This window comes from Balaenoptera acutorostrata, chromosome 8, assembly GCF_949987535.1.
Source record: "Balaenoptera acutorostrata chromosome 8, mBalAcu1.1, whole genome shotgun sequence".
Lineage (NCBI taxonomy): Eukaryota > Metazoa > Chordata > Mammalia > Artiodactyla > Balaenopteridae > Balaenoptera > Balaenoptera acutorostrata.
This window is the reverse complement of record NC_080071.1, coordinates 72,582,763-72,610,022: the sequence shown is the minus strand read 5'-3', so window position 1 is coordinate 72,610,022 and position 27,260 is coordinate 72,582,763. Positions and strand designations below refer to the sequence as shown.

General features: G+C 37.3%; 1 protein-coding gene across 1 annotated transcript in view; it reads left to right on the top strand.

Moving 5' to 3' along the window:
- Window positions 1-10,731: 10,731 nt before the first annotated feature.
- The window catches only part of ABCA12 (ATP binding cassette subfamily A member 12), a 192,708-nt gene continuing 176,179 nt past the window's right edge, over window positions 10,732-27,260 (top strand). Inside the window, exons 1-2 of the mRNA XM_007187873.2 lie at window positions 10,732-10,800; window positions 23,572-23,665. Coding sequence (XP_007187935.2) covers window positions 10,732-10,800; window positions 23,572-23,665 — 163 coding nt within the window. The remainder of the gene's footprint in view (window positions 10,801-23,571; window positions 23,666-27,260) is intronic.

The window sequence follows — 27,260 nt, the reverse complement described above, 5'->3', positions numbered from 1 at the left end:
ACATAAACAAATTTTTATTTGAAATTGTATCTAGAAGTTTTACCAATATTTAAAAAGAACAATTAAGATAATAATAATACATCCAAATGACATTTATTTATTACTGACCATGAAATTCTGGTTAGGTACAATGGTAACATACATAATGATGCAACCATTAATCACACAGGTTCAGGGATGTCTGAAATGGCCTTCAGTGCTTCATCTTACAACGGCTGAGACTGTGGGGAGACTGTCTCATTATTTTGGTCAAATAATGAGACTAAAGCCACACTTCAGGACAGTTCCGCTACAAAAGGCCTTAGTGAATTCTGACATGAAGCTCCATTTCCTCCTTATTAAAGAACTAGTGCTAGCTCTTAAAGGACTCTAGCTGTCTTAGGGGGTCAATCTGAATTGGTTGGGGTCCCCTTTGCCTTTTTCTCCCTCCAAGCTTGCTCTGTGCCAGAAGGTTTGATGTCTAAAAGGGATTCAGGGTCTTAATTCCTGATTATAAATGGCTCTTAATATTTGTTTGACAGGAAAACCAATCTCATTCTTTTAATTTTATGCTACATTTTATCACCTGGGCAGCAAAGAAATTCTGCTTGTACTCAGAATTTCACAAAATCTTTTGTGAACATTTCCATCAGTTTTTGGTTCTCAACCCTATAACCTCAGTGATTCAAATTTAGTCCAAATTATCTGAAAAGAAATAGATGTTACACATTTCATTCCATTGCCTTTCTATTCTAACTCATCCTTAAATAAAATAATCCCTCTTCTCACACCTTTAAAACAAACAGGAAACCCTTTAAGTATATTCCTGAACACCATTCAGGGAGCAGGCTTTGGAAAATCATTTGACACTGGTTAGTACCACAATCCCAGTTATTTCAATAAAAGAGGTTAAAAATTTACTCATGCCGCTATTAAATGTGTAACTAAATTGCAGCTTCTTTATTTTCTCTAATAGATTAGATCATCTTTATAATATTTTAGTCCACTGGATAACATGGAGGGAAAAAAATTCTACAAACTTGCTAATATACAGTTTAACAGTCCTTTCCAGTTTACATAACCTCTTTATGATGGCTTGATGTGTTTGAGATAAATTCTCAGTCTTTTATATTTCTTCTCATTCCTTGCGATCTTCTTCAAGATGATGAGGGGGTTTACTGAGGGCTGGTTGTATGGTCTTAAAGTATCAGGAGCTAAGGTGATGGTGAGTTTGGGAAATGGGAGGCTCACAGATCCACATTTGTTCTGGATCCTTATTGGTTTCTACTAGAGTGATAGATCTTGTCTGTTCTCTGAACTTGTAACCCCTGAGACAGTTCTCGCCGATGGTTTGGGACATCATGCTGGTACCCACCACTAATGGCCATTTGCTAAAACTGTCTGTCTAGTGTTGAAGAATCCCTGCACTGCAGTCTCTTTGTTGTTCATCCAATGTAGTTTATAGCAATTGTTTGAAACTTTCCCAGTTTTATGATCAATAATGTTTCTTCATAAGAAGCAGATACCATTTTTTTGTTGTTGTTTTTGTGTCACGCTTTTATTTAGCTTATCAGAAAATCTTGAGAAATCCAAAACCAGGAAAAGGAATTTTGATTTGGAGGAAATGGGGTACATGGTGATGGGAGCAGAGAAAGCCAGGATTGGGAAGTTTTATGAGGACAGACTCAAATGTAAAACCAAAGTGGATTGAAAAGATTCCCCTTGAATGTGAAACAAGTCAGGGGAGATTGAGGACAAACTTGCCCTATTTCCCAGACTTCTACCTGCTGGCTTTGGAATTTAATAGGTAATAGGTACCATTTTTTAAAAATTATTGAAAGCAAGTTCTTTTTTTTCTCCCTTCAAGTATTTGGATATAGGCATAACTGTTTCAGAAACTTTTTAAAAATCAAGAGTTTAAAAAAGAGAACATTTGAGAGGTTAGTTTTTAAATAACTACCAAGTTCTTTTGGATTTAAATTCTTATTTGGTATTGATTCCTTATGATTGCTGAACATCTGCTTGTCATCAGATTGCTGGGGCCCTGTATCCCTCAGGGTTCCACCAGAAAAGCAGAACCAGCAGGAGATCTTTATGAAGAGATTTATTGCATAAAATTGGCTATGCAGTTGAGGGCTGTTGGCCAGGCAAGTCTGAAGTCTGTAGTGCAGGATGCCAGGAAGGACCGGCTGAAACTCTGGCTGAAGCTTCCATCCACAGGCTAAGTCTCTTCTTTATCTGGGAAGCCTCAGTTTCACTCTTAAAGCCTCTCAGCCATTGAAGCAGACCCACCCAGATTATCTGTCACACTTTTACTTAAAGTTAACTGTTGATGGCCTTTAATCATAGCTACAGAATACCTTCACAGCAACACCTAGATTAGCCTTTGAATGAATAACTGGAAACTAAGCCTAGCCAAGTGACACATCTATAGATCATCTCAGGTTCCAAAATGTTTGTCCCCGGAGTTTCTCAGTGTTGCTTATGATCTAATTTTCTGTCCTTCATACCTTTAATAATAGGGGTTATGTCCATGTTTACCTGCTATTTTTTGGTATTTAAGTGGATTGATTCTAACCAACAAATAAGAGGCAGTATAGTCAGTATATTCTAAATGTAGGAAATGCATGTACATACAAATCATACATGGTGGGACCAATTATTTTAAAGCTTTGTTTGCTAGCTCAGACTTTATATTTAATCAAAACCTTCCAAAGAACAATCTTCTCTGAATTTAAAGTATAATCAAGAAATCTTGGTTCATAGAATGTTGTGAACAAGTCATTTCCTGCTAGTTTTTTCCTCTGTGCTGAAACTACAGTTTTTTAAAAAAACATTTGTATGTATTTGTTCAATATTATCATGAAAGTATAATTTCAGCATTAAATCTACTTCCACCTTTTCTCACTGACTCACTGCAATTAGTTTTTTCTTTGCTTCACTACATCATGTTAATGATGGCAAATCAAAGCCTTAATATATATTAAAAATAAGAAAAAAATCAGTTATGAAATATCATTGCCACAGAGAGGTATTGCTTTTATAACTTGTACAGGAATTTAAAGATTCTTTTGAGTTTGAGTTACAATAACAGATAAATAATGATTGTTGTTTTCACATTAGAATAGAGGATCTAGATAAGTTTATCAGTTCACTGAAAGGTTGAACATTTCTATTATAAATGATCACTTGCCACTTAATTGTTCATAATGTGGTCATCCAGGTAAAGTAGAATAGACTTCAATTTTTCAGAGTATCATAAACATAAAAGACCCAAAATATTAATCTTCAAAAAGAATTCTTGGGCCCCTGAGAGTATGTCATAGATCCCAGAGGGGTCTACACTTCTACTCAAACTGCCTTGGGTATAGGAAAAATAGAAAATGACAGTATTTCATATGTCCTGATACGTAATTGAATATTGCTTTGAGTTTGAAGTAATTGCTATGGAATTAATCTCATTATATTCCTTGATTGTCATTGTTCTGGGGGTTCCAAGTGATCAAGCATTATTTTAGCCAGTAATAATAGGAATTAACTGTAAGGAGTTTGTGAAATTTTTACTTCTTCAGAAGCTGCTACCAGAGTTTCTTATGGTGAGAAAATAGCCCTTATTCTACTGACTGGTAAGCTGGGGTGTAAATGCATCCCTCTAGAGTCTGGACAGAAGGAGGCCTCCAAGCTTCAGAGAAGGAAGCAAAACTACTCAACAAGAGAAAAGGAGAGGAATTTAATAGTCCCAGAACAGGAGGAGGAAGAAAGGAGTGAAGAAAACAAGGAGATGGGAGGGAGAGAGGAGAGGAGGTGCATTGGTGAAGTTGAGAGGTCACACACTCTACAGTTTGTGAGCCACTCATCTCCAATAAGGGGACTAAACTCACCAAACAATTGGTGTGAAGGTTTTTTGTTTGTTTGTTTGTTTTATTTTCCTATACACACCACCAATGGGTTGAGTTTCTACCTGGGTTATATAGAGTGTTGTTTCAAGCCACATACGCAGATGTAGGAACTGGGGGGCAGCGAGGACTTAGGTAATAGCTAGTTGTTTACATTTGTTTGATCCTTTAATTAATTCCCCAACAAATCTGTGGACTAAACATAACTATTACCCCACTTTCTAGATAGAGCATTGGAGCCTCCGGAATCAGCCTGGCTGGGAAGAGGAAAAATGGCCCCAATGTACGTCTCCTCTCTAGGCTCCCGCTGCTCTTTCCCCCCAAACGCCCTACTTCCTTGTTAGTCAAGGCAAATCTCTTTTAAAATAAGCTCTTGTAGTGTTCTCTCCCTTCACAGCAAGTCAGTGCCTTCTCTTCTTGCAACATGATTTGACATTTCTCACGTGGCCCCTAGTTTAGGGAATGAAGTTGCTATATCAAAGTGGCATCTTGCCAATGACCTCCTGAGGCTGCAGAACCACAGCATCAACAGAAGTTCATTTCAGGGGCTCCTGGTGCTACACAAAACGCTTGTTGTTTGCTCTAAACAATGAACTTTCATTACTGAAGGAAGGCTGAAGATTTGAGGGTCAAACTCTAGGTGACAATGGGATTACGTTTCCCGTAGTGGTAGGAAAGTTTGTGCAAGCCCTTTCGAAGAGTTTTGAACAAGTTTTGTCTTTATTATGGCCTTTATACAGATCATAGCCAGCTTTCAAGACAGTTCCATGGTCCAGAGAGAAAGCCTGAGTAATAGCAGAATGGGCAAGGCTAGCTTCATTGCAGTCATTGAAATTGTCGTTTTAGATTGAGATATATTCATTTTGTGTTACATGTAAATGCTTCCCCCTAAGAAGAAAGTTAATGTATAAACTTAATAAAAAATTAATGAATGTGCAGTTATTTAATTTAAAATAGTTTTGAATTTGTATGTTTAGAAAAATACTGCGGATAAATCTAGATGCTACAAAATTTGGTTCAAAAGATCTGTCCGGTTCTTTGTAGCAAAAGTTTACTGATATCATACCATATGCTCCATTATGTCACATGCTATCATTAAGGCACTCATTAAAATGCATATCTGAAAGGCCAGATGTTTCATTTTTATTATACACCATTTTCTTCACATTTACAATTCATGTATGCTTATATAATGGCTAAAATGTTGTGAATATTTCTTTACATACTTATGCATACGTTTTGTGTTTCTGTCTCTATTGTCTGTAAAATCTATACGGGCATGTTTTTATATCTATATACACACATACAGAAACGGATTTTTTTGAGTATGGACCTGTGAATTTATTCTACCCTATTTAAAAAAATATATTCTCTTGTTCAGAAGTCAAACTATTAGATACCAATACACATGGCAACTAATTACTCCCTTCCATTTCTCCTGGTTTCTTTTCTTCTACTTTGTTTCAAAACATTGCTTGCGGGGCACCTGATGAAAGGGAAGTACTATTAAAGGAGACACATGAAGGGGCATGGAAACAAAGACCTTAATTCTCTGCGGACTAGCCAAATAGTGCTTGAATCAGAGACTTTTAAACAAAAATATTTTATTATTGATTTAAATTGAAATCATTGACCAATCCCCTTCTACCCCAGTCCTGATTTTTCAAAGTAATCTAGTAGTAATACACATAGAAAATATATGGAAAAATTGAGTGTTGCTCAAGATTGAGGGGACAGATAACTGGGTGACTTGTTTTTTTCTATACTGAAGGTTTGGAATTTTAAAATGCAAGAAATTATAATTTTCTAGCTTGTTCAAGAAAAAGTAAATTTTTCTAAGTTTCTGTTATATTCAAGAGAACGCATGCTGCCACCTAAATACAGGAACCTTTAATATTTGTGATATTCTTGTTAAAATTTTTCCATGAACAGGCCAGTTACCAAAGACTAAAACACATGCAGAAGTTGGTTTGTTGTATTTTTTTGAAAATAAAGAAAGAAGTAATACTAGATAAAAACACAGATTTGTCTTTTAAGCTGTGTTAGGTTTTTTTTGTGGGGAAAGACATAAGTTGAGAAGGAGAAAACAATAATAGTATTTTTCATTTTCATCTTTTCCTCTAAAGTGAATTGACGAAAACTTATACTGCAAAAAGGGAGGACTGATCTCCTACATCAAATCTTTCCTTAAGTTTTAATAGGTTGGCTAAAAAGGGACCAATTAGTTCTTACTTCTTATCCCCACAAGATTATAGCAATATACGTAGTAAAATGAATTCAACATACTTCACCAGTTTAAACAAGGAAATTATTACTCATCCTGGGTGAGTGGGTGAGTAATTCTTTGCAAGATTGTAAATCATCCTGAAATTCCCAGAGTCATAGGTGGAAATTCCCAGAGTCATAGGTGGAATTCCCAGGCTCAGTGGTAAGTAAGATAATCCTTAGTTTATCAAAATGGCTCTCCTTACAAGACCATGTTATTTGTGATGGGTCATTTTGTACCATTGTATCATCTTGAAGGAGAAGCTGCCTTATAACGTAGCTTGGAGTAAGTCTTGTTTAAGCCCATTTAAAATATGTTTATCTTCCTGGTTTTGTGGATCAGATTTTCACCAGTTGCTTCTTGACACAGTTCTTCTAACCACATCATCATTGGAGTGTCTCAGTACTGATAAAGCACCTGGAAATCCTGAATCTGATAACTTCCTCACATCTACCTGTTATATAGCACTGGCTATCACCACCTTATATCACAGTGGATCTTAGGTAATGAGGTATTAGCAATTGTTGCCTCATTATCTTAAGCCTCTGGTGGAACCCCACCCTTCTCATAAAAGGAGGATGCTGTTATTTTTGCCATGAGTTGGCTTCAGTTTTCCAACTTATTTCACATTTCCACCTGGGTTAAATGCACACGCTTGCCATGTGTTTTGATCCATGCTTGCTTTATGAGGGCCTATTGGAGAACAGGCTTTGAAGACACAGAGACATGGGTCCTTACAGTCATTAGCTGTGTAACCCAGAAAAGCTACTTGACCTATGCTTCCTTATCTATAGAGCAGATGCTATAAACTGACATCACAGGGTTATTATAAAGACTAAATCCTGTGTGTGATGAGCATCCCGTAGCATCTTAACGGAAAAGTCAATTAAATGGTGTGAAAAAAGGTAAGTTGTCACTGATGCTATGAGCAAAAACAGATTTGGAAGTCAAGGACTAAAATTATGCATATGGTTCCCATCAAAATTCTTAAATTATTTCACTTCATCATTAGCTCTTTCAAAATAGAGGTTTCAGGTCTTAACCTGAATCTCTTATCCTACTAACATTTTCATCTTCCCACAGCATCAATTTTATCATGCTCTGTCTCTTCAGAAGAGTTGCCAGGAACTTCCCATTCTAAATCCTCAACATGGCATCCTCTGATCTTTAGCATTAAGGTCCCTCACTCTCCAGACTTTATCATCTAGCACTTCAAACCAGCTCTTAGGTCTAATCAGGCCAGAGTTCTCACCATTCTCCAGGGATAAAGAATTAATCTCCAACCCTTCATGTCTGATAAGGCATAGTCCCTGTCTTCAAGGGGTTCGGAGTATAGATGAAGAGACCAACTGTCTGTGTCAAAGGCCAATAAGGAGTTGACTATCTTTATGAACGGAGGTCTATGGTAAAACAGGTGAAGGGGTGATTAAATTCAGCCGGGAGTGGGGCTGTGGTGGGTGGAAGGTCTAGGAAACACTTCAGAGAGGAAGGAGCACTTTTGTCAGTCCTTTAGGAATGAGCATGATTTTATTTTGGGCAGAGGGAGCTGCATGACCAAAGCCTGAAAGTAGATAGTCCTCATCCAAGGCACTACAGCAGATGGCAGGAGGGATGGCAGAGACTGGAGAGACACACCTGATGAGGCTGGCAAGGGCCAGGCTGGGAAGTTCTTTGCTGCTCTACCAAGAAACCTAAAAAGAGCAGCATTCCTTTTCCTGAATTCCTGGTGCAATTATTCTTTGTGCACTTATTTTTGACATTAAAACATTTTTTTAATACAAGTGATTTATAGGCCCCTAGAGAACCAGGAAAAACCGTGAAGTTCTTTCCCTTTCTTCTCAGCGCTCCCCATGCAGTGCAGCACATAGGCTTGAAGGTATCACGACACAGAGGTGTAAAGTATGTACTTAGGGTTTGAGTTCCCTCTCTGCTGTTTCCACTGTTCCTCTGAAAATGAGGATAATGCCAGTTTCTATATGATAAGCCTTTTATAATGACTCAATAAATTCTTAACCAATGTTTCCTACTCAGTTATTCAGTAAGCATTAATTGACCACCTACTACAGGATGAGACCTGTGCTAGATTCGGATTATACAGTGATGAGTTAAATAGACATGGGCTTTGTGATCTAGTATTTATTATTATTACTATTGTTATTATTAATGTAGATCTTTAATAAATACTATTAAAACAAATTAATGTGTTTCAGCCACATCAGTATCTTATCTGTGGTTGGACCAGTTCCCTCTTGCCCTGGTCCTGGAGTGTGTTGCTTGACTGGTTGACTGACAAGAATTGTCACATCCAACGTTTATGGAGCCCACCAGTAACACGGTTGTGTAGCTTTATCAGAGCTCTTAGCCTAACTAGGTTTAGTAGGTGAGACCAACCTCAGGAGGATAACGATGCATGCTCAAATCTAATTCTTAGTATGGCTTAGTCAGATTTGTGCTGTTTGAACTGTTCTCCAAAACCTGCGATTACTAGTGCTCTGGAAAGCAGAAGTCTAGAATCCTTGGAATAACTAATTTTGCGCAAGCTATTCCACGATAAAGCTATATTTTTATTTTTACTGCTGGTGAAGTGAATGTACAAAAGTAAGCACTGCCTATGTTCTGGTAGATGTGATGACTCTTTACTTGATAAAGGGATGCACCTGTCAGTCTCAAAGATGTAGAGTCACCAACAGCAGAGAAAGGGGTCAGAGGCAGATATTGTGGACTGAGAATTGAAAATCATTCCTAAAGACAACCTGGGTGTGCTGGCCTCAGGCAGAAGCAGTGGAACAGCCGCGTCCTGTGGCAGATCACTGTAGTCCTGCCAAATGGAGTAATTTAACTTCTCGGTACAACTATAAGAATAACATCTGTAAACAGCTTACTGGTAAATGTGTTCTTTCATGGATTGTATTGTTCTAACTTTGACTCTCTTTATTTGCTGCTCAGTTTAGTCTTTGCTTAAAAAATTTATTTTTCATCACCTGTGTGTCCTGGGTGCAGCATATTTCTGGTTGCCAAATTTTTCTTTCTTCCCTCAAGGGGAAATCCTAAGGTATCTGTCAATAACATCCCAATCTACAGTCAGGAGTGGGGCACAATAAGGCAAAAATGCAAGTTCCTTGACAGAAATATAAACAAAAAACTATACTGGATTCAAAGACAGGAGACGGGATATATATATACAGGGGTATATCTAAAAAGGCTTCATGGAAGATGTCAATTTGGGGACAGTTTTGAGAGGTAGGTGCTTTGAGAGGGAGGCATGTATTCAAGGTAGAGGAGTTAGCATAAGCAAGCCAGGGACCAGAAGGCAGAGGTTACATTGCATATTGTAATATATACCAGTTCGGCAGGTGGCCACGCATTTTTGATAGACTATTGGAAGATGAGATTGCAAAATTGGCTGGAGCTAGATTGTGTAGGCATTGAAAATCAGAGGGAATGGGTTGTCATTAGTGTGTTTAAGCAAGGTTATTCCTAGAAGCGTTTATGCCAGACTTCCTGGATCGTATATACCCTTAAATCACAATTAAAATTACTTAATTATAAAGTACCTTGAATAATTCAAGCATAAGCCTTTTTCTTTTCCCTTAATCTAAAATAGATTTCTTCTGCGAATTTAGAGATTTCAAGTGCAGTAGAACTCTGTTATATCACATACTCAGAAATATCCTGGGTCAACCTGTGTCTCCTTTAACCATAAAAGCCTGAAACAACATGGCTGTAATAGACACAGGAATCCCTGGCCCCCAAATGAGGGTATCCATTGTATATCATTTCTGTCACCTACAACCTACCTTTTATTTTCTGCATTTTTTTGTAATCTAAATTGTGATAGAAGCCAGCATAGTCACTTCCTGCTAAATCAAAGCATTCAACTTCACTTTAAGCTAAATATTGAGACCTTCTCTAGTATACTTAGTGGTGGGCTAAGGTTCAAAGTGTTTCAGCTGAGCTCTGGCCTCATTGACTTAAAACATCTTAATGACACTTTGTTATGAGAGTCACTAGGCCCAGAGTCTGTAACACGCTCTCTGTGCCCTGCCTCTGCTAGAGCAGGCACTATGTAGTGAAGAAAGCGAGAGAATGTAGGACAAGTCCTACTGGCCTGGCAAGGGTCCCACCTAACTCCTCATGACGTGTTCAGACCAGGTGACACCTGCTGGAAGGTGTGGATAGGCAGTTAATTTTATGGAGAGTAGGAGGTGTGGGCTCAGCTTTTTTTTTTTTTTTTTTTTTTTGGCGAGGCCGTATCTGAAGGATATTCATTCTCTCTTGAGTCTGGACTTTATGCAACAAGCAACAACTGGATGTGATTTTAAAACAAGCAAAAGCCACCGAAAGATCCTGGTCTGTGTCCTTGTTTGAGAGAAAGAGTTGGTTGAGAAGTGTTCCTTGGTCAGGATTAACCCAAGGGAAAAATCCAAGAGGGAGAGAAGATCTGTGGGTTTCTCACCCCAGCCCGCAGGAAGTCTGTGCCATGAAAAGGCTTCTGACCCATTGACACGCAGCAAGTTGGGCGGGGAACCAATTCTTCTTTTGAGGTTTGGAGGAAAAGAGAGGAATTCTCTTGTCCGTGGCGTTTGAAGGATGGCTTCTCCGTTTCATCAGCTTCAGGTCCTGGTCTGGAAAAATTGGCTAGGTGTCAAAAGGCAGCCGGTGAGTAAAACAAGGGAAGGGGTCCTGAGGGAAAGGCTCCAGACAATTTTAAAATGTAGTGTTCATGACATGTAAAAAGAGAAGGAGAAGAGTTTTAAATCATTTTCTAAAGCAGGAGTGAGATATTTCGAAATCATCCCTGCATCTGTCTTACAGCTAATGGGGTGAGTCTAAACATGCCCCCAAAGCTGCCTTTTGATTTCAGTAAATTAAAAGAATAAACCAGGATATGGCCTGGCCAAGAAAAGGATACATCTTGTCACTGGTTGAATTGGAACTTGTGTTGAATTCTAGATTTTGGGCCAAAATGCTTTCAGAAATTTTCCTGATGAATTCTGTTAAAAATGAGATGAGGAAAAGTTTCAGATGAAGGTACAATAAATGGGGGAGAAATGTACTTAAAAACCAAAACCAATAGAAAGGTTGGTTGATAAGAAAAATTATTTACTAGAAATGCCAAAGGTTAATATGTATGTGATGCTTCAAGAGTATTATTGAATCACTTTACTGCTACAATCTGTCTGCTCTGCTTATTGCAACATTTTTTTTTTTTTTTGTGCTCTTACACTCATGTTTGCTTTTTAAATTACATAGCCAGCTATTACATCTTCACCAGGTAGGGTGCAGGGAGATTGAGAAAGGAACTGGCTTCTGTGAGTTGTTGCGTATTCAGAAGAATGTTTGAAAACTGGAGAAATCCAAAAAGACATTCGATATACTTCATTTTAGAAGGTAATTCCCAGCCTAAAATTAATAATATAAATATTTGCAAATAATATGCATCATAGAAACCAAGTTTATCTATACACCTTATCTCACTCTAGGTTTGCTTGCAGTGCCTGACGCCTTACTTACTTACACCTTACAAGTGTTCTGATGTATATAGTACGAGGGAGAAGTTGATTTGCGTTTGTGAATTTGGTGGATAGGATTTAAAATCACAAGGCATTATGTGATTACATGGGTGTGGGTTTGGATATAAAATTTTTTTTTTTTTTTTTTCTTATTTATTTATTTATTTATTTATTTATTTTATTTTTGGCTGTGTTGGGTCTTCAGTTCGTGCGAGGGCTTTCTCCAGTTGCGGCAAGCGGGGGCCACTCTTCATCGCGGTGCGGGGACCGCTCTTCATCGCGGTGCGCGGGCCTTTCTCTATCGCGGCCCCTCCCGTCGCGGGGCACAGGCTCCAGACGCGCAGGCTCAGCAATTGTGGCTCACGGGCCCAGCTGCTCCGTGGCATGTGGGATCTTCCCAGACCAGGGCTCGAACCCGTGTCCCCTGCATTAGCAGGCAGATTCTCAACCACTGCGCCACCAGGGAAGCCCTGGATATAAAATTTTAAATCATTAATATTTTTACTTCATTGTTCTTAAATCGGAAACAACACAAAAGTGAACTTTCCATAATTTTCCCGCAGTAGGTTCTGTGTGGAATTCAGCAGGGAAAGAGTCTGGGTAGGTGGAGGTGGTTAGAAGACAAGAATTGGCTTCTTGGTTCTATTCCTCACTAGCTACACGACTTAAAGAGCATATCACAATTTCCCTGAGCACTGGTTTTCCCATTTGTAAAATGGGCATCAGGTCTACCATATCTGTCTCATAGGGTGGTAAGAACCAAATGTGCTAATGTATTTCAAGGTACTTTATAAATGGTGAAACACTTGGCAAATAGATTATAGAGGGATTTGGGACAATGTCTGTGTCATATTTTATTCAAAGTAATGGTGAAAGGAAATCCAGGGGAAGGGAGTGTGGGAGAGAGGAAGAAATTTATATACAGTAAAGTTCCTAAGTGATGAAAACTCAATAGTTAAAAATAAAAGAATAAAGGAACTGAAAATGTATATCTGTTGCTGATAAGCTGAATGCTAAGGTGGTATATTTTCCTTACAATTCCATTTTACCTAAAAATTAAAAATAAACCCTCAGGTGAATAAATTTTTTCATTAAGAAATTTTATCTTTAGAAACTTTAATAAGTTCCTTCCTCATATGTAAAGCAGCTGGCATATCAATTTTCTACTTTAGAGTTTTTCTCCATTTTAGTCAATTTCTGCTGGACATGGCATATTTAAAGAAGGTGAAAGTCAGGCATGCTAAAATGTTTTCACTATGATAACTTATATTATTCCTAAGTAACCAAAATCCCTGAAAGCCCCTGATAATAATACTTTTGACTAGGGAAAGAGAATACATGAACTATTAGTTCATTTTGGGACATCAAATGATTCAGATCTTAAGAGCACCTTGAGAGAATGGGACCTAGTACAGTCTTGGTTGCAGGAAGTGAGATCATTAAAAGTCCAGAATTTGGGGCACTACGGAAGGCCCACTGGAATCCATTATGAGTAACCAGAGGGACAGAAGAGACCTTTAGAAAATGGTGATGCCAAAAGGAGAAGGAAAGACAATTTTAAGTGGAGAGGTAGAGGGCAAAGAAAGGGGTATTTCCTCATAGTTTTGCCTAGAGCCAATCCTATGTCTTGGTACTGGAAGAGAGGACTTGAGGACACAGGTGGAAGGGATATATGTGTGCCAGTGTTACTTAAGGGGGAAGAATGAGAAAATCAGGAGGTTGGAAAGTTAGGATTAAAAAATCTAAAAGGAGATAAATGTTTTTAAAATGTGAAAAGAGAAAATATAGACAAATTAGAAGACAGAACATGAAAAGAAGGGGTGTATAAATTGGAGGAGAGGACAAAGTCTTTGTGTAGGAACTGGACTTTGTCATCCATCAAGCAGTTATTTAAAATGCAAGTATTTTTATCTCTATCTTTGTAATTGTTCTGAATATGGCACTTTAAAAATGTACTTTTATACCCAGGAAAATAGAAATTAAGTTGTGTGACACTGGAAATGTATAGTCATTAGTGAATGTTAAGGAAAAATGCTAGTATCACCTCCATGCCATCCTCTTCCATTTTGTTTTCAAGAGAGTCAATCACAGAGCAAGGCAGTAGGAAGGATAGTGTATAGAGGAAGAAGTTAGGAATCTATAAATGGAGACGCAAAACAAGAAAAAAAAATGTAGTAAAATTATTAAAGTTGAGTGGGGATTACTGAGGAAGTTTATTATAAAGTATATACTAGACTAGAAAGTGAAAAAACAATTTTAAACAACTATACAGCCTAAGAAGTAAAATAACAATGGAATAAGCTACATGTTGACCTGGCTGCAAAAAAGGGAAGGCAGGATTTTTAATTTTTGAGGTGACTTTCCTCAAAATTGTTCTTAGAGTTAATGTTTCTCTCTTTTTTGGAAAATCAAATATCAGAATTCTGAACTCTTTGAGATTATCTAACTGCCTTGATTTTACAGGGCCCCTGAGAGCTCAAGATACTCGTCCAGATTCACATAGTGAGTTTAAAAACACAAAGTTATATTTTACCAAAAATGGATCTCTTCTTTCCTTTACCTCCTGCTGCTTCTCTATTGCTCCTAAATTGAGTTCCTTTCCCAATATTCTCTAATCCCTGCTCAGAGTTCAGCCCATCAACAAAGAGATCATATTCGCTAAGGAGGCCTTAGATATTGCTGTTTTTCAATATTAGTGGTAATACCAATTCTCAATTATATTGCAAAAAATGAATACTAGAGGAGTGTTAAAAAATACATTAGGCGCCAACAGAAATGTTAGGCAATAGAGAAAATCAATTAGATGCAGTTGCTACCCTGCTGGGCTTGTAATTTAATTCTAAAAAATAATGGAAAAATGAGCATACATTCCACTGGAGATGGTTAGCAACAGGGAGGCTCACCTAATGAGATGCTAGTTAATGACAGGAAACGGAGTCCTGGGACAGCAAAGGCACTGAAGGCTTAAAGACTAGATAGTGCAAGATAAGAATTTATCTTTCATTGAGAAGATGGATTCTAAATAGGCATATCAAGAAGTGACTACAAGTCTCTATAGAAGTGGAATCTAATTCCAGACTTATGACCTAAAGAAGGAAAATTAACTTCAACTATTTATTTTCTGTTGTAACTATTTAGCTGGTGGATCACACTTTAGCTCAGTTGATGATAGACCTAGTTTTTCTATCATAGATATTCCTACAACTTGATAAACTTCTAAAACTGGATGAAATTTGACACCTCCTCCCCAATCCTCGCCTCGCTCATTTAATTTTCCCTCACAGTGGCTAAAGAAAAAGGAAGACTTAACTTGAAAATTTTGGAACAGGTTGGTCCATGCATTAAAATAATTTTTTGATTAAAACAATTTAGAATTAAAGTCGAATTTCAAATTTAATTCTAAATCAGATTAAAATGAATTCAGTCTTGCACAAGTCTCTCAACTACACGGTCAAATGTTCCAGGCCCTTTTACCTCTTCTGGAACTGTACCATTTACTCCCTTAAGCCATTTTAATTGTTCAAAAAATTTGTATCTACTTGTTCATTACGGTGCCTGGCACACAGCAGACATGCACATTTTATTAGTTTAGTCAAGCAAAAAGTAAATGAGATAAAGATGTTTTAGAAGTGGAAGCAATAGAGAAATAAATTCGCTTAAAGCCCAATAAAAATGAGTTATTTTCATAAACATCATAGAAGGTTTACCAATCTTCAAATTGTATTATAATCTATAAATATGGATTTCAGAACATTGTCTTGATCCCAGTTTTTAGATGGGTTATTTATGTAGATGGCAGTGTTCACTAGCAGAAAGCCCAATTAACAGAACTCTTGTGCCACTTTTTTTTTTTTTTAATTATTTATTTATTTTTGGCTGTGTTGGGTCTTCGTTTCTGTGCGAGGGCCCTCTCTAGTTGCGGCGAGCGGGGGCCACTCTTCATCGCGGTGCGCGGGCCTCTCATTATCGCGGCCTCTCTTGTTGCGGAGCACAGGCTCCAGACGCGCAGGCTCAGTAATTGTGGCTCACGGGCCTAGCCGCTCCGCGGCATGTGGGATCTTCCCAGACCAGGGCTCGCACCCGTGTCCCCTGCATTGGCAGGCAGATTCTCAACCACTGCGCCACCAGGGAAGCACCTGTGCCACTTTTGTTTCCTTGTTTTGGGGGTGAAACTAACGTTTATTTCACATCTAAAGTATCACACTCTTACTTCTGAATATGAACCTTGGAATCCCCTTGTTAACAAACACCAGGTAACAGTCATCTTTGACTTAGTAGACAATGCAAAAAGGAAGGAATAGAAGAGGGAGAAAAAGACTATTTTATATAGGAAAGTTTGGGCGATTTTTATTTTCAGGTTTGTAATAAAAAGTTATGATTCTAGGTTACAGCTTGACCTTTAAATGACTTTCAATGCTGTCATAGGCTGAAGTAATAAAAGTGTGGTATTGCAATCAAAGAGAGCTAGTAATCTATTCTGTAGTGGTTTGCCTATAAAACTTAATGGTTAACTGTGCAGGTGCTGAAGTCAGGCTCCCTGGGTCCAAATATCAGCTCTAGCATTTAGTGGCTTATGGAATGAAGGCTTATTTAGTCTCTTTAAGATTCTAATTTCCCATCTGCAAGAGGAAATGAGGTGATTATATTAAATGAGATAGTGCATGTTAAGTGTTTAACGTAGCACCTTGTACATTCTCCGCAGTCAAATATTAGCTATTATCATTTGGAGTACTTTATTGAATTTTGGTATTAATTTTAAGAAGACCACTTGACAACAAGAATTCACCCTGGGGAAGATATTTTGAAATCATATTTAACAGGGAATTGCTGAAGGAACTGGCATTGGTACCCAAGAGGAGAGAGGACTTTGTCTCTATTCGAATACTTGTAGAATTCTCCTGCCAGAGGGGAAGCCAAACTAAGACAAATAAGTGTTAGTCATGGGAAGGAAGATATCACCTTGATATGAGCAAAAAAATCGGACAGTGTGAGTTGCCCAGTAATGAAGAAGTCTCGTGAAATATTGAACTTCTAGTCACCAGAAACATTCAAGTACAGGCTGCATAACCATACTGCAGAGATGTTTTCCCTAACTTTTCATGTACCAGTCATTATGGACTTATTTCTTTTCCTGGAATATTCCACCCTCTTTCCCATTTGTGGGTCTTCACCCATATGTTTCCCCTGCTTGAAAGACTCCCACTTCTTTCTCATATTCTATCCAACACACATATCCTTTCTTCTGCCTGACCGTTTTTCATCTTTTAGCTTTAGATTCAGCTCCCCTTGCTTTATCTTCCTTTCACACTCTTGACTTCCTGTATCTTAGCATTATCTATTACATTTGGTGATAATTTTTTTTTTATGTTTCCCTTCCTCAAAAGACTGAAAATTTTAATTGCTCTATCCTCAGTGCCTGGTACACAGTAGGTGCTCAATAATTTTTTATTGTGTTAATGTATAAGCCTTATATGAATGATTACTATAGTGTATGTTAAACTATAAGTTTCCTTAAGACTCTCGAAGACTGTGGTTTCATGGAGGGAAATGGAGAATCTTCATCCTAAACATTTTACTTCTATTTATTTTCAGAGTTAAGGAGAAGAATCCCCATTGAAATCTGGAACTTGTACTGATATTCAGTATTATTCATTTCAGACATAACTAACTTCAAACCACTCTAGTGCAAGGGATACAAACTCAAATATCTGTAAGGGCAAGACAGGTAATATAACTGTGTGAAGTGGGACAAGCATAGACAGTAGGAAATGAGGACATTTATGATTAAGACTAGAGAGTGAATATCCTACTTACAGGCATTCAAATAGTAGTAGTTTCTCAAATTTTTAAATATATAGTAATACATTGATTTAAAGTTCACCTGTATCTTATTTTCTTATTTACTTTTAATGAAAATAACATAATAAAAACGATGGCCACAAATGGAATCAGGTATACTAACAATAATTAGAATAAAGGGTTCTAACAAAGTAATGAAGCGTGAATGACTTAAAGTTGAAATTATGTGCTCTGCCAAGATTTTTCAGAAAATTAGATTTGAAAGGTTTTCAGAGATTTGAAACAATAGTGCTCAGCAAATGCAAAGGCAGATGTTACTAGGTAATTCAATTGAGTTAAAAAGTACTACAGATCTTATAGTGAATGGAAATTTTGGAGTGAATTTACATTTGGTTCATTCAAGGAATTTCTTAAGATTTAAACCTAGAATTTTGAGTGGATGACCTCACTGACTTCAAGGCCACTGAAGTGTGTCCTGTCATCATCATTAATTCTCGAAAACTTATCACCTGCGTTGTGCAACAGGATGGAGTTCCTGGATAGAAAGCATGTTTTTTTTTTCTTTAAATCTCTTTTCTTGGTCCTCTTCTCTTTTGCTGTCTTTTATTTATTTTTATTTTTAAATTTTTTAATAGATTTATTTAATTAATTAACTGTATTTTGGCTGTGTTGGGTCTTCGTTGCTGCACGTGGGCTTTCTCTAGTTGCGGCGAGTGGAGTTTACTCTTCGTTGTGGCGCGAGGGCTTCTCATTGCTATGGCTTCTCTTGTTGCGGAGCACAGGCTCTAGGTGCACAAGCTTCAGTAGTTGTGGCATGCAGACTTCAGTAGTTGTGGCTCACAGGCTCTAGAGCGCAGGCGCAGTAGTTGTGGCGCACGGGCTTAGTTGCTCTGCGGCATGTGGGATCTTCCCGGACCTGGGGTCAAACCCGTGTCCCCTGCATTGGCAGGTGGATTCTTAACCGCTGCACCACCAGGGAAGCCCCTCCTTTGCTGTCTTTTAAAAATTGGTTCTGGATTTTCAAAAAGAATTATTTTTAAAATAATTTAAAATTTTTTAATTTTAAAATAATTTCAAATTTAAAGAAAAGTTGAACGAACAGTACAAATATATTTTTTTCTAGAGCTAGTTGAGATTGGTGCCCCATTACCTCAGATACTTTAGTGCGCATATTTCACAAACAAGGAAATCCTCCAATATAACCCAATACCACCATCAAATCCTTAGATCCAATACAAGATTCACCAATTCTCCCAATCATGTCCTTATAGAAAAATAGTCCAGTTGTGTTCTGTATCTAGTTTTCATGTCTTTAGTTTCCTTCAGTCTGTAACAGTTTGGTAGTCTTTCCTTGACTTTAATGACCCTGACACATTTTGAACATTCAAGACCAGTTGTTTTGTAGAGTATCTGTTGTTTTGTAGCATATTCATTTAGTAGAGACTCAGGTTATTTATCTCTGGAAGGAATACCACAGAAGTGATTCTCTGTTCTTCATAGTGCATCACATCAGGTGGTGCATGATGTCAATTTGTCTCATTTTATGGGGAAATATTTTGAGACCAACTACATACTCCATTCCTCATTAAACTTTCAATTTATGTTGCCTTATACATTTATTTATATTTACATAGACTCATGGATGCCTAATTTATTCAGTTAGATATACTCTTTTATTAACATAATGTCTTTAATGTTTAATTTTGGCCAGTGGGTCAAGTTTGATGCTCAATTATGGCCATTTGCAGGTATCTGTGTTTTATTGATGTGTCCCCATCATTCTCTGAGATTCTCTGAGCAGTATATCTGGTGCTCTTCTGTCTGTTGGTCTACCTACCTACCTATTTCTTTCTATGTATGTATGTATGTATGTATCTAACTATCTCTGTGTCTACATACGTTCTACATATATTCTATAGCTCTGTTCAAGCTTGGAAATGGCAATACCCTAATAGCAACAAGCACACTTAGCTCTCATCCACTAAAAGAAGCTAGTGTTTCTTGAAAAAAATGGGTATTTTCAGGGCTGGGACAGAGAAAGTACACAATGAGGCAGAAACAACTTGTGGGACTGGAAAGAAAGAAGTTATACGCATACATTTATCACAATATTTCATGAACCAGCAGTTCACAGCCATACCTTTAATTGTAACCCAACACTGCCGGGTTCATTCTAGTTTTGCCCTTTATCATGTTTATAATTTCTCTGATGGATAGTGAAAAGCCCGGCTCCTCTAACGTGGGATATATTTACTTTTAATCAACCTTCCTATATGAAACCAATCACCTGCTCCTTGCCCTGCACAGACACCCTCCTTACCCGACTTGGGTCCTGAAACCCCATGTCTGGCTGCTGCACTGTGGATATCCTCTTCACCTTGCTAAGGACCCACCTCCCTCACTGTGTCACTGTGGTGCCCCGAGTCCTAATGTGAACTTACCCTGCTGCCCCACCTAAGGGATTTTGGGCACTGAATTTTTCAGAAAGGGGAAAGTGAAGAGAAGGCGAACAGAAGGGGACATCTCAATAGCAAATAAACTCTGGAGAAATAAAAAGAGACAAATGCCATGGCCCACTAAGGAATTGTAAATTACTCAGTGTGCATATGCCCTTAGATGTCAAGAATGCAGGGAGTATGGAATGCAAGGGAGGTATAGAGGCACGTGTGAGATAATTAAAATATTAGCAAAAATATGAAACTCTTAAAAAATATTTTTCCCAAAGTTTTCAAGTAGCCCCAATGTCTGTATGTGTAAAATCAATATTTTAGCCTTTTCTCCAAACAAACATAAAAAGTCATGGCTCATCGGTTTAATATTTGGATCCTTGACATTGCATTTGCTTCTAGGTTGTTTATGATAATATTTAGAATGGTGTTGAGAGCAATCCTGCTGGTATGAAAATTTAAATTTTATTTCTTGCTTTTGTGATTAACTTGTCAACCTTAACATTCCTGAGATCACAGTGTGGAGGGCTTTGGATTTATTATCCTTCTAAAGTTCTGTACGTAGAAATGTTCTCCAAACCTCTCTGACCTAAAATCCTGGAGGAAATCTTGTGATAATAGATTGTTTATGGGCTTGCGGTGGATTTTACCTAAAACAGGGTGCCTTAAACTACTCTGATACTGCATTTTTGTTTGGATCTAAATCATGTCTAAAATTAATTTCAAAATTACCAAAACATCCGCATGAAACCATCAAATTATATCAACCAAAAGATAACTTAAAGATATCCCATGACATATGTTCCTTATTTGAATGCGAATGTACATTTGTGTTGGTGTAACTGATCTCAGTTGCTCACTGAATTCTCATGAGGTTGCTATGGAAAATGAATAGATGTTCCTAAAAGTAACTATGGGGCACTGAACCTACTCAGATGAATACATTTTTAAAAGGATAACTATGGCTTCAAAGATAAAACCAATAAATCCACAAACATTAAAAATTTTTAACCTTAATTCCTTATAGTCTACATTTCAAATGAGTCACATAGAATAAAAATTGTACCTTGTATATAGGATCTTCGAAGAATAGACTCTAACTTTCAAATACATCAGAGATTAGGCTAGAATAATAACACATCTTATATTTTCATAACACGCATGTTTTTCCAATACACTTTCTGTAGTACTTTCGTATTTGTTCCTTGGAGCGGCATGATTTTTTTTTAATGCTATCTTAAGTATCTTGGTGTTCAGATCCTTGTCCCCTGCTCTGCTTTCCAGCTGGGTATGTAACTTTGGATAAGTTATGCTAAACCTCTGCAACCCAGAGAGTAAAAAAGGGAGTTGGATCAGATCAAGGCTTCTTAGCCTCTTCTGTGCTATGGATGTCTTTGACAGCCTGGTGAAGCCTATGGCCCTTCTAAGAATAATGTTCTTAAATCAGTGAAATTAATACAATTCCAAATAAAACCAATTATACTGAAATTCAGTTATTAAGGTATCGAAAAGCAAGTTTATGATATGGTAATGCATGTTTATTCTATCATTAAATAAATAAAGGTGAATCCATGACTACTATAATTTTAATGCTGTGATGAGTATAAACAGCACTTTGAGGTATCTGCAACAACACTAATATGATTTGAAAATATCTGTGGTTTCTATTGGTGACAAAGTCACAGGTACTTCTAACAACATTGTGGTTCCTAGCCTATCTTCATCATTAATGGAAATACTAAAGAGTCATAAGCTGGAGGTAATAAAAATGTGATCTTTTTTTTCCTGTCCAAGTTTAGAAATGCCCAGAATTCTGTTCATTAGCTGATCTCAAAGGAAATTTCCAACAGAAATATTCCAAGACTGTAAACAATCCTGCTAGTTAGGTAGGGTGGCGTGCGTTTAGAATTCCTCTATTCCACGTGTGGACCATGGACAGAAGCATCAGCATCACCTACCTGGAGCTTGTTAGAAAGAGATACAGTACCTCCGGCCAGCCACAGATCTACTGAATCTGAATCTATGTGTTTACAAGATCCTTAGGTGATTTGGTACGCACATTAATGCTTGAGAAATGCTTCTATTGATTAGGCTGTTGAGCCTGTCTGGAAGCTTTTAAGCTGTGGTTAAACTGAGTACCTTAGGATTCCCCAGATCGACAGTCAACTTCCTCCATTTTCTAAAACTTGCCCTTAAACCCAAAGTCTAAGAATTTGGTGACAGATCTGCCAGCAAGGAGATCAGTGCTGATAGAGACACATGGAGATTTTCATGGAAAATTTAGGTTGGGAGTTACTTAAGGATCAATAGTTGAATGGGTCTAGATTGTTTTGGAGAATTGAAGAGCCCCAGGCAGTAGTTTGAGATTTGGCAGAAGCAAATTGTCTCTGAAAAATGGGGGAAGAATGAGAACAAATCTGACTGCATAATCAGATAGAAACATACTTTAACTATAGGCACAGTTAATGTTCTTGTGAATACATGTTTTTCACTGCTATGAAACCAATTTTATAGGTATGTAAACTATAAAGCAGAGAGTGTCTTATGAACTGAATCATGTTTACATGGGGAGGAAAGCCACTCCTGAAGTGTCTTACAGTGAAATTCTCTAATAGAAATTTCAATGTAATATACATTTACTGAACCTCTATTCTATACCAGTGGAAATTCAGGGATGAATTAGACACTGTTCTTGCCATAAAAGAATTACCAGTTTATTTCATGAGCCAAGCTAAAAAAAATATATTGATAAAAAGAGTATAAGTTCTATAATAGAAGCAGACACAAGATACTATTTATAGTGGTTTGGAGGAGATTGCATAGAACTTTAAGTTTCTGTTTACTCTTTTGTTGACTCAACCATTCATTCATTCATTTGTTCAACAATGTTTATTGAGCCATTAGCCAATGTCACACACTAATCTTTATGCCTGAGCATAGAGTGCTAATAGTGGAAGTGGTAAGATACATCTTGGTTGAAATTAGGTTGGGTTTTATATGCCATGTTTAGCATGTTGAGCCTTATCCAACAAACAACTGGGAAGCTCTAAAAGATTTTCAAGTTAGGAAGTTCCTGATCATACTTGAATTTTTTTTTTTAATTTATTATTTATTTATTTATTTATTTTTGGCTGTGTTGGGTCTTCGTTTCTGTGCGAGGGCTTTCTCTAGTTGCGGTGAGCGGGGGCCACTCTTCATCGTGGTGCACGGGCCTCTCACTGTCGCGGCCTCTCTTGTTGCGGAGCACAGGCTCCAGACACACAGGCTCAGTAGTTGTGGTTCACGGTCCTAATTGCTCCGTGGCATGTGGGATCTTCCCAGACCAGGGCTCGAACCCGTGTCCCCTACATTAGCAGGCAGATTCTCAGCCACTGCGCCACCACGGAAGCCCCATACTTGAATTTGAAGAGCATCATTCTTGGGACAGTCATGAAAGGTGACTGGAAAGGGGGCTTCAGAAGGTTATTTTAAGATTTTAAACCTGGAAAAATCCTTCTTGTGTTTATTTCAGAGTCTCTTGCATTTTTAAAACTCTCTCATTCCTTTCTTATTAATAATATTTTCAGGCAAATATCTGGCTTGTGTTGGAATTTTATAGTATAATGTACTTCTTGTCAGGTGTTTTGGTTTAGCAATATAATTAACATTTTTTTTCTATCATTACTTTGCAGCTTTGGACACTTGTCTTGATTTTATGGCCAGTTGTTATTTTCATAATTTTGGCTATTACCCGGACCAAATTTCCTCCAAGACCAAAGCCAACTTGTAAGTAAATGAGATTTGTTTATTTCCCTAACTTTTGGATTCTAGTTAAAATTTATTTTGCTACCACTTTAGTGTTTTATTGTAAAATTTATTTTTCTGAGTAGTGTTTCCACTTGGAAGTGTTTGTATAAATGCTTAGCATGTCTTTTCCCCAGTCTTTTGAATCAGTAAGAAGTTGAGCCTGTAATATTTATCTAGAAAAATATAAAGTATGTAGGAGCAAGAATATATTTTAATCTTTAACTATAAAATTTTAACTCATTTGTTGTTCATCTCATAAATCTCACCATAGTGTGTACACCACAAACAAGCAGCCATCTCAAACTTAGATCATCCTTTTCTTTTGTATAATAGCAGAAGCCATAGACTGGAATTTGATCAACTGAACAAATGAAATCCAGAGTACTATAAAAATCTCATCTTTCTTCAGGGCTAATATTTGAATGGTGCAATGTATCAAAACATTTAGTTTAAAAGAAAATTATTTTCCAATTAGTGTTGTTTCAGTTACATTTAGTCATTACCAAGTTATAAAATGGGCACAATGCCCAACTCAGTTCATGATTTCTTTTGGATCCAGGATGGAAATGCAGAAGAGACTCAGAAAAGTCTTCAAAACTGAGCAAGATGAGCCTTTTAACCCCAATGATTTGACCAGTGTTGTTTTTTTTTTTTTTTTTTTTTTTTAATTAATTAATTAATGTATTTATTTTTGGCTGTGTTGGGTCTTCGTTTCCGTGCGAGGACTTTCTCTAGTTGTGGCAAGCGGGGACCACTCTTCATCACGGTGCGCGGGCCTCTTACTATCGCGGCCTCTCTTGTTGCGGAGCACAGGCTCCAGACGCGCAGGCTCAGTAGTTGTGGCTCACGGGCCCAGCTGCTCCGCGGCATGTGGGATCTTCCCAGACCAGGGCTCGAACCCGTGTCCCCTGCATTAGCAGGCAGACTCTCAACCACTGCGCCACCGGGGAAGCCCCTTTGCTTTTGTTTTTAAACTTTGGAGTCAGTTTTCTTAGGAGAGGAGTAAAGTCAGGTCAGATGTTTCATGTTTCACAAAGCAGCCATCTCCTAAAAAGCTTCTTGTAAATCAGATTTCTGAAAAATCAAATTGTATTTCAGATAAATTATGGTAATCCACCAAATAAAAGAAAACTGTGCCGAATTATTTGTAAAGAGAATAATGAGCTAGTGACTTTTTAAAGTAAGCACAGTGCTTTTCAATCACCCAGTCCTAAGAAGTAAGATGAGAGCCATGGTGGAATCTACTTGAATTATACACAATATGATAATTCAAAAGAAAGTATCAATTCAATTAGTGTGAAGCATTTAAAGTCTTGGTGCTAGAACAAATAATTCCTTACATTTGAATTGCACCTTATCATTTCTAAAGGACTTTTGCACAAGTGATTATGTAGAGTTATTGATGAGATTTTATTAGGTTGCTTATAAAAACAGCATAATTTTGTTCTCTTTATATTGTGTATATATTAGTTCTTTATAACAGATTAATTCCATTGTATACTGTTGGAATTTATGTATTCCTGTATATCTTAAGTAACATGGACTTCAGAAATAATGCATTCAGCACGTAAGGAAAAATACTCTTTGAACTACTCTAGTTAAAGATGCTAATTATCAATTTGCTAGCGATAGTAATAGGAGTTTGTTAGCTCCTTTCAACAACTTATTTTCACCAATTTCTTGTTCTTAAGGATTTTTCAGTTATATAAAGTTCCTTTTCTAAAACTTCTAAGAGAAAAATATAAGGTGTGTGAGTGAGTAGTCTTAAACCAATGGATGTTACCCTATAGGATTTAGAGATTCATGGGGAAAATCATGGAGAGCTCTTATAATCCCACTAAATTATAAAGAAAAACTTGGAGAAGCCGTGTGACAAGTGCTTCACAGACCAAATAAAAGGCTCTGCAAAACACACTATCCAAAAGGAAATGAATAACCATTTTTTACTGTGAACCTATTGTCATACTCTAGTAATAATTAGCTTAGAAGCAATTATGTTTGTGGGTAGGAGGGAACAAAATTATAGAAAAGTTCAAACATTAAAAGTATTTTTGCTAGTCTCTCAGACCGTATAAGACTCAGTCTAGAAAATAGTTTATTGGTTTGTTATTAGAACTGAGAGGGACCCTCTCACTTTACAGATGAGAACACTGGGACCCAAGGAGATTTTAATTTGCCAAAATTCAATCATGTGGGATAAGAGAGAAAGGTATTGGAAACCACCTTTACTTATTCTTTGTCCATGAGATTTGTGTCATATCTTACCCTCATACACATAGAGCCAAATACAAAGTATGTCCAAGATTTTAACTCATCCTATAATCAATAGAGTATAAAATGTAATTTTATAATTGGAGGTACTATTCTGTAGAGTAATGTAGAGAATCTAAAGCTAGTATAGATGCAGTTACTTTTTTTTTCTTTCTTGTGGTAGAGAGAGAATAACTTCAGAATGATAGTTTGGATTTAGGTGTTTTTTATTTTTTATTTTCCACACACACACACACACACACACACACACACTCTATTTTATTTTTACAAGAGATAAATAAACTGACACCAAGCATTGTAAGTGGATGACCACAACAAAGCAACAATGATTGCAATTACCAAACACGAAACACACTCATACTATGTCATAATATTGACATTCAGTCCAGTATGGATTTAGGTTTTTTAATTCTGTTTTTTTAGATTGTTGTTTTACTTTGTTTCTCACATCTATTATTCCAGAAGATTAAAATGAGCTGATAATAATCATGATAAATATTTCTTGATCTCATACTACATAATGGCTGTGTTCCTCATTTCACAGTCAAGAAAACCAAGGCACAAAGAGGTTAAGTAACTCATTCAGGATTGCACAGTTAATAAGTGGTGGTGTCAGTATTTGAACCCAGACAGTCTGGCTCCAGAATCTGGTTTTAAGCTTGTAGACTCACATTTCTTACATGCAGTAGTCAGTACTAATTTTTCATGTTTCATTATTTGGGTTTTGCAAAAGTAGACTAAAAATTAGAAATTAGGAATATAAACTCCTTCCCTGTCTCTATCATGAAATTAAAAAAATATGGGGAAGAAGTGGATTCTGATGTATGTATCAGAGTTATCCTAAATATTAGTTTTTAACGTGGAATGCTGCCCCTGTTTGACAAATTCTACATGCATCATTGTAGTTCTAGTATCACAGAAATCAGATCCTGCTTAACAGAGTAAAAATCCTTTTTGGGCTTCAGTGACTTCTTCAGTACTAGTTGGGCAATAGAGAAATGAAGATGAAACTCCAGACTACACCCCAGCTGAGACTCAGCTATGGTGAGAATGGGAGTTGTCATTCCGTGGGCACATTCTGCTCCCAGATGAGCCAGGCAGGTATGTAGGACTGGTAAATCATTCAGAACAAATATAATCAGCAACTCAAAGGACTCCCTCCATAGTCCCTCTGTTGGGCCCTGGAGAAGACTGGATTTTTGGTGAGTAAGGAAGCTGCTGCAGTCCCTGCCATGGTGAGCACCGATCTGAAGCAAAATGCTTACTTTTGGCATCATCTGCCTGCATTTACTCCCTTTTGTGT